The sequence below is a fragment of the Otolemur garnettii genome, unplaced genomic scaffold (genome assembly GCF_000181295.1).
Source record: "Otolemur garnettii isolate 467f Iridium unplaced genomic scaffold, OtoGar3 scaffold00178, whole genome shotgun sequence".
NCBI lineage: Eukaryota > Metazoa > Chordata > Mammalia > Primates > Galagidae > Otolemur > Otolemur garnettii.
Window position 1 is genome coordinate 2,801,621 of NW_003852573.1, and position 12,634 is coordinate 2,814,254.

At 46.8% G+C, this 12,634-nt stretch overlaps 2 protein-coding genes across 2 annotated transcripts in view; one reads left to right on the top strand and one right to left on the bottom strand.

Moving 5' to 3' along the window:
• TMEM206 (transmembrane protein 206) overlaps positions 1-9,086 on the bottom strand; it is a 45,771-nt gene extending 36,685 nt beyond the window's left edge. The window contains exons 1-2 of the mRNA XM_003800523.1: positions 8,887-9,086; positions 4,489-4,585 (exon numbers count right to left, since the gene is read on the bottom strand). Coding sequence (XP_003800571.1) covers positions 4,489-4,585; positions 8,887-8,922 — 133 coding nt within the window. The 5' untranslated portion in view covers positions 8,923-9,086. The remainder of the gene's footprint in view (positions 1-4,488; positions 4,586-8,886) is intronic.
• Positions 9,078-12,634, top strand: part of NENF (neudesin neurotrophic factor) — a 17,594-nt gene continuing 14,037 nt past the window's right edge. The window contains exon 1 of the mRNA XM_023519502.1: positions 9,078-9,314. Within this exon, the coding sequence (XP_023375270.1) occupies positions 9,078-9,314 (237 nt within the window). The remainder of the gene's footprint in view (positions 9,315-12,634) is intronic.

The window sequence follows — 12,634 nt, forward strand, 5'->3', positions numbered from 1 at the left end:
TTTGGCAGGCCCAGGCTGGGGATTCGAATCCGCCACCTTAGGTCTATGTGGCTGGTGCCTTAGCCACTTGAGCCACAGGCGCCGAGCCTATTCTCACTCCTATACCATTGCTCATGCTATCTTCTCTCCTTAGCCAGCCCCTTCTTTTTCAACTGCATGTTACCCTTCCTTCAGAGTAACCACACTTTTTTCATAAACCTGCCCTCCTTCATTCATCCTGAAGCACCTGATACTAACATTTCTTCAGCACTCATTCATTCATTCCAGTTGGCTCAGTCACTCCTAGGTGAGATGCTTTCCTGCTCTAAATCACCCTCCCCCAGAGGAAAGATATGTACTAAGTACCTACAGTGGGCCAGGCTCTCCATATTAGGCATTAGAATTATAATAAAGGAGGAAAAGACAAAAATCTTTGTGCCTCACAGAACTTGGGGACAGAGCCAATGGGTTGATAACTGATTAAAGAATTATACTCCATAAATGTGACCTACCAACTGTGCTAGCACTACAATGGAAAGCATATAACAGGGAGAAATGGACCTCATCAGGGAGATGAGGGAGGCTCAGAAGCAGGGACAAGTTCTTTGGGTAACATGCCTTCTCTCTCTACATGTTTTGAGTTCCTGGAGGTAGGCCATGCCTCCTCACCCTCTCTGGGGCTTCAGCACTTGGCAAAACAGGTGAAGGAGTCCACGAGTGACTCTGCTAGAGATAGGGGAGCATCTGAAGAAAGCATCTTATCTAGCAACATGAGCCAGAGTAAGGACACCTTGAGGGACAGTCCTCAGTGGAAATTTGAGTCCTGCCACTCATCGGCTTTGAGCACGTTACTGAACAGGCTCAGTAATATGTCTCACGTTCCTCATCTATAAACTACGACTAACCAGGCAAACCACTTCCTTTGGAGTGGATGGATGTGAAGATTATAGGATAAAAGGTATCCCTACATAGGCCTTGAAAGTACCCCCCAAATGATGGCTACTATCATCATTACCATTACTTTTATTATTATTAGAAGACTCAGAGGCAGGAAATAAGCTCTGAGAGTTGTATATGAGGCCATCAAATTCTGACCAAGTCACTACTGAGACCAGCAAAATGGACTTCTAAAAACTGGATCTTTCATAGTCTAGAAAGGAGAAGTGCCCAGCAGGGGTTTCTCAAAAGCAGAAAAGGCTCTTGACAACTGTCAGGACTACCCAAAATTTGCTCTTCCTGGGGCCTGGTTTCCTATACTGACAGACCTCAGACTTTGAGGCACGAAGAGGCTGCTAAAGTCAAAGGTCCCCATGGCAACCTCCTAATTTACCTAGGCATTTATCTATAAAAGGAAACACAAAGACAAGCCTCATCTTTCCAAGTTCACCTGCTTCACTGCCTCTATCTATCCTCTTCTGGCTGGGGGCAAGAGGGCAGTGCAGGGTGTAGTAGGCAAAATAAAGGCTCCCAGAGATCTCCAAGCCTTGATTCTCAGAACCTATAAATACATCAAGTAACACGGAAAAGGGCAATTTAAACAGCAGATGGGACTAAGTTTGCTAATCAGATGGCTTTAAAACAGGGGGATTATTCTGGATTATCTGGGTGGGCCCGATGTAATCACAAGGGCTCTTTAAACATGGAAAAGGGAGGCAGAAGAGCCAGTGTCACAGTGATGTGATGTGAGAAAGACTCAATTAGTCACTGCTGGCTTTTTTTTTTTTTTAGAGACATAGTCTCACTTTATCGCCCATGGTAGAGTGCCCTCCAACTCCTGGGCTTAGGCGATTCTCTTGCCTCAACCTCCTGAGTAGCTGGGACTACAGGTACCCACCACAATGCCCAGCTATTTTTTGTTGCAGTTTGGCTGGGGCCGGGTTCAAACCTGCCATTCTTGGTATATGGGGCTGGGGCCTTACCCACTGAGCCTCAGGCACCGCCTGCACTGCTGGTTTTGAAAACAGAAAAAAGGGCCACAAGCCATAGAATACAGGAAGCCTCCAGAATCTGGAAAAGGAAAGGAATAAATTCTCCCCTAGAGCCTCCTGAAAGGAATTCAGGCCTGCTGACACCTTAATTTTAATGCAGCAAGACCCATTTTGGACTCCTGACCTTCAGAATTATAAGATAATTTGTATTGTTTTGAGCCACTAAGTTCGTGCTAATTTGTTATAGAAACAAGAGGAAACTGATACATAGGGCTTTCAAAATGTTCTCCATGGAGCCTTAGGGCTTTTGAGGTGATGCCTAATAACACAGTAGGACACAGACATGCCACTACTCTTTACATAGTAGGCTTCAGTAAAAAAAGTTTAAAATAGTTTAGAACCAATAGTATAGTAGAAAGAATTGGGGGTCAGACAGAGTTTGATTCAATCTGTTTCTTTATCAACATGTGATATCCTTTTTTTTTTTTTTTTGCAGTTTTTTGGCCGGGGCCAGGTTTGAACTCACCACCTCCAATATATGGGGCCGGCGCCCTACTCCTTGAGCCACAGGCACTGCCCCAACATGTGATATTCTTATGCTTTACCTAACTTCCCTGAGCCTAGGGTCCTTATCTGTAAAAGGAGGATGACCATCTCACAAGATTGCTGTAAGAATAGGAAAATGGGGCTCGGCGCCTATAGCTCAACCAGCTAAGGTGCCAGCCACATACACCTAAGGTGGCGGGTTCGAATCCCCAGCCCGGACCCGCCAAACAACAATGACGGCTGCAACCAAAAAATAGCCGGGCGTTGTGGCGGGCGCCTGTGGTCCCAGCTACTTGGGAGGCAGAGGCAGGAGACTCGCTTGAGCCCAGGAGTTGGAGGTTGCTGTGAGCTGTAATGCCACGGCACTCTACCCAGGGGGACAGCTTGAGGCTCTGTCTCAAAAAAAAAAAGAATAGGAAAATGGGTAGGACAAAGTCGGACACACAGAGAGAGGAAACATTAGCCACCCTTCTATACTCCTTCCTTCTACATAGTCTTCTCTTAGTAAGGAACAGGCAGAATCGTTAAGTGCCTAGCCTGCTCCCCTCCCCCACAAATAAAGGCATTAGGAGGAACAGAACTCCACCTCCCCCAATCCACCCTATGAGCCACAGTCAGTTTAAGGCTCCATTTATTTATTTATTCACTTAACAAATCTACTGCACGGTCAAGGCTAAGGTGGTGAGCAAAACAAACCAGTCTCTACCCTGAGAGAGTTTCATTCTACTAAAAACAACAGACATTAGTCAAGGTGAGGTTTAGATTACCAGAGAGTACTGGAAGATGGGAGGAGAGCCAGCTGAGAGGTCAGAGAAGGATTTGTAGGAAAAAAAAAATGCATCAGCTGGGAGTTGATGAATGATTAGGCATTAACTAGGTGACAAGGCAAAAAATTACAGGCAGAGGAAGAAAACAACAAAATAGCCCTATGGTGAGAGGGAAATGAGGCCTAAAATAAAAAGTCATCATGGCTGAGGAGCAGAGAAAAAACAGATGAAGGAAAGGAAGGAATGAAGAATGACTCCAAAATTCAACTACGTTGAGTGTTGGTGCCATCCCAGAAACAGAAAACACTGGAAGAAGACCACTCTGGGAGTGAGAAGATCAGAGGTCGGTTTTGGATACGTGTTTAGGATAACTTTGGGATGTCCTACCAGAGCTATCACCTGGAAGTTGGATATATAGGATATGTAAGTCTGGAGTCTATAGGTAACCTCTGGGCTAGGGATGTAAACATGGGAATCACATGTAAGCAGTGCCTGAAGCAGTAAAGCAGGACCAGGGGAGGTGGCTCACTAGACTGAGCTCTACAACAAACATATAACGCCCAAGAGCTGGACAGTGATTGCAAAGGAACATAAAAAGACTAGTCTGAATAGTGTTACATCATAGAACAGCGGTTCTCAACCTTCCTAACGCCACGGCCTTTTAATGCAGTTTCTGTGGGTCACGAGCCACAACTTGAGAACCACTGTCATCGATGAAGGAGCAAAGTGTATCCGGGAGGAAGTAGTAGTCAACAGTGTCAAATGTAATTGCGAGGCTCTGTAAGAGGCCAACTGACCGATAGGACCCTGCTCACCCAACTGGGCAGTAATAATGGACAGGCATGGTATCTGAGAGGTGAGGCCTATTAAATCTTCTCCCAGAGGTTCTGGGCAGTGACCTGAATATCAGAGGCTCACCTGCTAGTATTTTCCTAGGGAAGGAGGAATGGAAAACAAAAGTTACACAAATGGCAAGAACAGAGACCCAAAGCATTTGCCACTATATCCATTGACCTGGCCTTAGGAACTGGCTCAACCTGGAGCAAAGAAAGAGCTGATACCAACCTGGACCTATTCTCTGTCCTGAAACTGGTTAAATATGTATGCCTTTAAAACTAGGGCAAAACTTGAGATCTGACACCAGGGTACAGGCAAGGGGGTTCCTCCCTGCCCAGAGTTGGTGAGGTGCCTGTACTGGGGCCTCCACCTGCAGCAACAGCACAGCACTGTTTTCCAGCACTTCCATCTCCAGCACCAAACCCACTCACCTGGTAAGAAACCCGGACCTTGAACTTCGATCGTCTCCTTGTCCAACTCGTCTGCGTGCTCTGAGTTCTCAATCACCTGGTCCAACTCCTCACTCAGCTAAAGGGAGAAGCAAAGAAGGCGTCAAGTCAGCTACATCAGCCTTGCTTTCTAGACTAGAATAAGAAACCAGAAGCTGTTTCTCATTTGTCACCAAAAAACTACATAATATAGGGTGTGTTATAATAATTCCACAGATGAGAACACTGAAGCTCAAAAAACTCAAAGAACTTCCTTGAGTTTCTTAGAACTATTGTAACAAAGTACCACAAACCGAGTGTCATAAAACAACAAAAATCTCCTCTCTCACAGTTCTGGAGGCTAGATGTCTGAAATTAAGGTGTTGGCAGGGTTGATTCCTTCTGATAGATGGTAAGGGACAATCTGTTCCGTGGCTCTCTCCTAGCTTCTGGTGATGGGTGGCAATCCTTGGCATTCCTTAGTTTGTAGATGCATCCATACTCTAATAGCTGCCTCTAGCTTCACAAAGTATTCCTTAAGAACACGAGTCACATTGCATTAGGTGCTCACCCTATTCCAGTAAAACCTCACTTTAACTACACCTGCAACAATCCTGTTTCCAAAGTCACAATATGGAGGTTAGGACTTCCACATATAATGGAAACAATTCAACCTACAGTATTTCCCCTGGCCAGAGAGCCAGAGAAAAACAGAGCTAGGAGTCAAATCTTAAATGGGTCTAGTTCTAGGCTGGTCCAAGTACAGTGGTGTTTACAACTAATTGATCACAACCAGTTAGATTCTTTTGTTCCTTCTCTATTCCCACTGCTTCATTTGACTAACCAAACCAAACAAACAAAAATAAAACTTGGTCTACGTCTAAAGCTCATGGTCTTAACCACTTCCAAGAGGAAGAGGAAATGCAGTTTACAGTCTGCTGAGATAGAAGAAAGAACAGTGAAGTTAGTGTGAAAGCTCTCCAGTACTCTGGCTAAAGTTCACTAAATTGGGCTGCAAATGGCAGAACAAAACAGGGAGGTTAGTCCATCCAAAGGACACGTGCTAATTAACAGCCTAGTAGCAGTCAATCTTAACCTCACTTCACCTACACTTCATCAGTGTTCTCCCCTATCAAATGGGCACAATTCTGCCACAAAGAAGGACAGAAGGGCAGAAAAGAGACCAAGATAATCCTTAAGTCTCACAAGGACTTCACAGAAAACTCCACCTCTGGTCTTACCCCCACAAGCAGACTACTTGTTATATTTTAATAAACATTTGATGAGCTCTGCTAAGCAAGGAGATCCTGAAAGCTTTATGTGGATGGTGAGAGACATGGTCCTATTAGGCCAGGACCCAAAAGCTTCCTAGAAATAGGAATTGCCCATACCCTGGTGACAAGAGCCAAGGAGTAACTACCTGCCAAGCACAAAGCCAAGCATTTTTCATATACCAATTCACCTAACACTCACAACAACCCTAGGAGGTAGGGACTATCATTATATTCCTTTTCAAACTGAGAAACTAAGGCTTAGAAAGTTAAGTAACTTAACAAAAGTTACACAAATGCCAAGAAGCCAGGATAGGAAAGTGGCTTTTTCACTTCAGTAGTAGTATTTACCCACTATGCTCTACTCCCTTCAAACCTGAAATCTTCTACAATTAGGACGAGAAGTATCTCATTCTCCACTGTTGAAAGGGTTTCTTGGACCACTCATTAAATACACAAACACTAATGAGAGCTGATTAAGAAAAGGTCTGCACATGCTTTTCTCAATATCTAACATCACAGACTCAGCACCTGTAGCTCAAGTGGCTAAGGCGCCAGCCACATACACCAGAGCCTGTGGTTTCAAATCCAGCCTGGACCTGCCAAACAACAATGACAACTACAACCAATAAAAAAAAAAAATAGCCATCGTTGTGCTGGGCATCTGTAGTCCCAGCTACTTGGGAGGCTGAGGCAAGAGAATTGCTTAAGCCCAAGAGTTGGAGGTTGCTGCGAACTGTGATGCCACAGCACTCTACCCAGGGCAACAGCTTGAGGATCTATGTCAAAAAAAAGAAAAATATGGCTCAGTGTCTTTGGCTCAAGCGGCTAAGGCACCAGCCATATACACCTGAGCTGCCAGGTTCGAATCCAGCCTGGGTCCGCCAAACAACAATGACGGCTGCAACCAAAAAACAGCCAAGTGTTGTGGCAGGCACCTGTAGTCCCACCTACTTGGGAGGTGGAGGCAGGAGACTCACTTGAGCCCAAGAGTTGGAGGTTGCTGTGAGCTATGACACTCTACCCAGGGTGACAGCTTGAGGCTCTGTATCAAAAGAAAAAAAATAAAATAAATATCTCTCTCTCTCTCTCTATATATATATATATCTAACACCACAGATAAGCAAAACAATCCTCAAATAACCTGCATGCCGCCCATGGGCCACAGGTTGTACACCCCTGGTCTAGAGCATGAACTTTAGGGGCCATGGAATCCATAGCACTGGTTAAAATCCATCAGGCTCCTTTTAGATAAAGGAAACGAGATGGGATTAAGGGGAAATGGGAGGAGAAATACAGAAATCTGTCCAAGGCCAGATTCTAGTCATGTCCTACACTAAAAAATGGCAAGCCTTAGGCAGATCTTATCTATTTTCAACTTAGCTTCCCCTTCTACTGTGGAGCTAAGCCACTTGCTTTATATAGTCCACAAAGCCTTTCTGTGAATTATAATCATTTACAAAAGGAGAGATGCACATCAATAACTACTGAACAGGACAGAAGCAGCAAGTTCACATGAGGAAAGGCTGATGGCAGATACAAGACTGATTTGGAAAGTCCCCCCCATAAGGCAGGTAGGAATCTGAGGTGGCCCTTGACAAATGGGGGCATTTTAGCCAACAGAGCTTAGGAGAGAGTTAAAGAAGAAAGGGTGTGAGCATATGCATAAAGCCAGGGGCACATTTTTAGATGAGGAGTTTCCAGAGTGGCTAGAAACTAAGTGGGTGAGGAGATGGCAAAGGTAATGGGAGATACCGCTGCTGAGCTGTACAGAGCTTTGAAAGCTGATCGGATGGTGAGGTGGCTCATACCTGTAATCCTTGCATTCTGGGAGGTTGAGGTGGTGGACTGCTTGAGCTCAGGAGCTTGAGCTAGTGAGGCCCTAGCTCTATTAAAAATAAAAAAGCTAGCTGGTAGTGGTTGTGGGCACCTGTAGTCCCAGCTACTTGGGAGGCTGAGGCATGCTGTGAGTTATGGTAAGACCCCAGCACTCTACCCAGGGTGACAGAGTAAGACTGTCTGCCCTCCCCCCCAAAAAAGAAAGTTTGAGCTGGGCAGACTAAGGTCAGCATCAGGTCTATGAAAAAAAGGAATGCCCTGGGGTCAAGGCAGGGTGTGAGAGGAAATCTGGAGTCTAAAAAGAGTCTGGGGTGGCACCTGTGGCTCTAGGGCAGGGCGCCGGCTCCATATGCCAGAGGTGGTGGGTTCAAGCCCAGTTCCAGCCCAAAAAAAAAAAAAAACTGCAAAAAAAAAAAGAGTCTGAAGGGAGAGGTGGTAACACTGTATCACACTCAGGCGGCGAGAGCTAAGGGAGGGGGCAGACTGCAGGAGGACCGCACAGACTGCAAGAGGACTAAGCAGAACTGCCTGACCTTGGCAAATAAAGGGGCACAGCAGAGGAAGGTCAGCAAAGATGACCAAGGTCTGGGGCCTGAGGAGAAAGAGGATATCGGTTCACTAAGACAACTGGAGGAGTCAGAAGGAAGAGCTGGTCTTAAGCAAAAGCTGAGAAGCGCAGCCTGTAGCTCAGGACAGACAAGAGACAAAGAACTGGAAAGTCATAGAGTTGCTGTAGGAGAAGGGTGACGCCGGAGCGACAGATGGAGAGGAGCGAGAACCAGCAACGTCGGTGAAAGCACTTTTTCAAAGTTTGGTGGCCACCAAAACCTGAGGTAATTACCCCGTCCCTCACCAGCCCAGGGGCCCGCGAGGCCTTGGGCTTGGAGAAAGACTAAGCGGACCGTGCATCCGCTCTCGCTGGAAGGAGGGTACGCGGGGCTTCCACCGTTGCAGACAACGCCGGGTTCCTCCGGGCCAACGGAGTCCCGCTCCAGAGGTGGCTTTAATCATTCACCTGCTGGTTACGGATCGCGGATCCGGGGACTCGGCTCCATCCCTCGGCCAAGGGACCAGCAGCATCCGGAGGAGGGTGGGCGCCTGCTCCTTCCTTCCTGCCCCTTAGCCTCTCCCCTTTACCCGGGGACCCCTCCCAGGACGCACTCACCCCGGCCCTTTCACTAGCCCTCCGTGCGCCGCGCGGACGCCCCCTGCACCTCACCTTCCCAGGCGCCCGGAACCCCGCTCCGGCGCCTCGCAAGAAACTGCCCTTATGTCTCTCACCCCTTCGTACCTCCTGGTAGGATGTGGAGCGCTCCTGCCGGATCATGGTACTGACCAGAGTTGCTGCACACCTGAGCCCGCAGCAGCCCAGGAGGCGAGAACAGGCAGCACCGCAGCTGCGGAGCCTGGACCTGTCGGCTCCGCTAAGCGAAACCGGTTCGGAGCGGCGTCCCTGAGACCAGGCGTGGCGGCACGTGGCGCATGCGCTTCGCTGCTAGCGCCGCGGGAGCCGCGAAAGGGTTACTGGGGAATGTAGTCCGGCGGGTGTCCCTGAGCGCCCCTGCGCTGCAAAGGCTGCGAGGTATCCCGGCCGGCCAAACGCGGACCTCTTTGGATACGCGTGCCTCTTTGGATACGCGTGCCTCTTTGGCTCTCACTTCCTTTCTTTGTTGGAGGGGAAGGGACGGAGAATATGAGTGGAAAGTGGAACAAGGTCAGGTGGGTAGAAGCGCCTATCTATAATTGCAAGAGGAAGCTTGGCCTGGTGGTTTATAATCGCTGTAATTGTCCGGAGAGTACTTTGTAATTGCCCTTGATCCTGCAAGGAACCCTGTAAGGAGGACATTTTTCTCCCTATTTTATAGAGGAGAAAACTGAGGTACTCTGTTTCAGAAAGAATGTGGTGAGGGCAGTAATCAGGTGGAATTTATTTCATCCAGGTGCGAACTACAGAATCCATGTTCTTCCATTATTCCTGGGCTGGACGCTTGGGGTCATAACCCCTAGGTTCTTGTCCTGATTCTGCCCCTCACCTGCAGGTTCTGCGGTGCTCTGAGCCCTGCTCGCTTTGCCTTAGAATGCAACTGGTAAACCCTGCCCTGCCTGACAGGGTCTTATGAGAGCAAAAAGGAGGCACAATGCAGAGAAAACCCAAAGACACTATTCAGCCACAGCTTGAGCCTTAAATGCGGCAGGGTGGACCTGAGGACCACATCTTCCTTTCCTCCCACTGCCTAAACAGCTGTTCTGTGTGGCGACCCTAGGCTGTTTAGTGGTGTAGCAGATAGAGGCTGCTTATTATGTCTTGGTGAATGCTGCTCTGTGTCCCTCGCAGCTGCAGCTCTGCAACCCCCTCCACTGAGGCCACGCAGGAGTTCTCGTCCCTCCTCAGTAGCACCAACCATGTCAAATGACCCTGGACCTCCTGGAGCATTAGCAATGGGAGTTCCCCCATCACCTCCTTCCCCCCAGACCCTCTGCTCTTAACAATAAATGTAACGCCTAATTTATTGTAGGCACTCAATAAATGTTTGTTGAATTTATGAATGGAACACTTATTCCAGCCATTTAACAGCTGCTTGCCAAGATGAATAAATAACAAACAGCTAATTAAATTCATGACTGTATTAATACAGGGTGGTCAGCAGAACAAGTCACCCACAACCATAGACTTTTAGAGCTGAAAGGAACCAGAGAATTCTATTCCAGCCTTATCATTCTTTTCTAGACTTTATTGGTGTGACCAAACCAAAATGATGGGCTCCCACATTTGAAGGAGGTATTGGCTAACACAATATTCAACACGGTTTACCAAATACAGTGTGCTGGACAATGGCATACAGAAATGAGCAAGGTACACCAAGGTCCTGCGGGGTTTTTTGTTTGTTTTTTGTCCTGACTCTTGTAGCTCTTCTGTACTAGGGTGGACAGACCATAAACATGTAAATAGAATTTTGCTGTCCCCAAGTAAGTCCTCTTCTCTCATGCTCATCAGGAGCATAACCCATCTAGCTTTAATCCCTTCCACTCCACTAGAACAGTGCTTGTCAAGATCACAAGGGGCCTTCACGTTGTTAAACCAGACAGCCATTTTCCATCTTCTTTCTTTGCTGCATTGGACTTGGCCAAGCCTCCCCTCCTCCTAGATATACTTTCCTCCCCTGGCTTCCAGGACACCACACTCCCACCTTGCTCCTAACTCACTTGCTGCTCCTTATCCTCCCTTGCTAACTTCTCTCAATTCTATAGGGTGTCTTCCCTCAGTTCTACAGACCCAAAGCTAGGTCTTCTGTCTCCTTTGTACTCAATCCTCAGGGACTAGTGAAGGGGGTTACCTGTGATCTCAAGGAAGTTATTTAATCTCCCCACACTTAGTTACCACATATGTAAAATAGGAATATTACCACCTGCTCATAGAGCTCTGAGAGGATTAAATGAATGATCAGATGTGCAATCCTAGAACAGTGTCTGGTATGTGTGGTTATTACAAGGTTCAAAACTGAACCTAGGGATTTTCTATCCAATCTACTTCCCTCACTGTATGGAACAAGTCTTTCTCATGGTATTCAGCTTCACCCTCTCATTGGCTCTGGCTAGAAAGCTTTGAGTCATCTCAATTCTTCCCTTAATTTCACATCTGACATCTAAATCAGCAAATCCTTTTGGGTCTTTTTTTTTTTTTTTTTTTGAGACAGAGTCTCAGTCTGTCACCCTCATTAGAGTGTCGTGGCATCATAGCTCACCACAACCTCAAATTCTTGGATTTGAGCAATCCTCTTGCCTAAACCTCCCAAGTAGCTGGGACTACAGGCATGTGCCACTACACCCAGCTAGTTTTTCTATTTTCAGTAGAGACAGGGTCTCACCCTTGCTCAGGTTGGTCTCAAACTCCTGAGTTCAAGCAATCTACCTGCCTCAGCCTCCCAGAATTCTAAGATTACAGGCATGAGCCACCATGCCCAGCCCTTTGGGGTCTACTTTAAAATTTTTTAGAATCTGCTCAGTCATCACCACCTCCACTGTATAATAAACCACCAGCCTTTCTTGTTGATTATTTTCAATAGCTTCCTAGTTGATCTCTCAACTTCCACACTTGCCGCCCTGTAGTCTAGTCCCAACTCAGCAGGGAGAGCCTATTAAATAAGTCAGATAATGTCATTCTTGTGCTCCATCCCCTCTAAAGCCAAAGTCCCCACAGTTGCCTGTGTGAGCAAATGTGAACCTGAGTCAGTCCAAGATGGATCCCAAGTGGTTAAGAGGCCCTAAAGCAGCCAAGAGGCCATTTGCTGACTAAAAGGTAACATTCTATCTGAGATCCCCTAAAACTCACCCCTGTTTAATTTTGAGACTTTCAGAGCTCATCTGAATCAACCAATCAGAGCTCACCTGCCACAGCCAATTAGTGCTCAGCTATATCTAACTAAGCTATCAGCACTAAGCAAGTTTAAGGCCTTCATTTACATAAACAGACCTGGTTGGGAAACTGGGTAAAAACTTTGGCTATAAAACTAGATCCCTGGGCAGCACTCGTTGCTCAGTGGGTAGGGCACCGGCCATATACACAGAGGCTGGCCGGGTCAAACCCGGCCCAGGCCAGCTAAAACAATGACAACTGTAACAACAAAAAAATAGCCAGGCATTGTGGCAAGCACCTGTAGTCCCAGCTACTTGGGAGGCTGAGTTAAGAGAATCTCTTAAGCCCAAGTTTCAGGTTGCCATGAGCTATGATGCGACAGCACTCTACCGAGAGCAGCATAGTAAAACTCTGTCTTAAAAAAAAAAAAAAAGAAAGAAAGAAAGAAAAACTGATCCCTCTCGTCTGGTATGTGTGGTTATTACAAGGTTCAAAACTGAACCTAGGGATTTCTATCCAATCTGCTTCCCTCACTGTATGGAACAAGTCTTTCTCATGGTATTCAGCTCCACCCTCTCATTGGCTCTGGCCAGAAAGCTTTGAGTCATCTCAATTCTTCCCTTAATTTCACATCTGACATCTAAATCAGCAAATCCTTTTGGGTCTTTTTTTTTTTTTTTTTTTT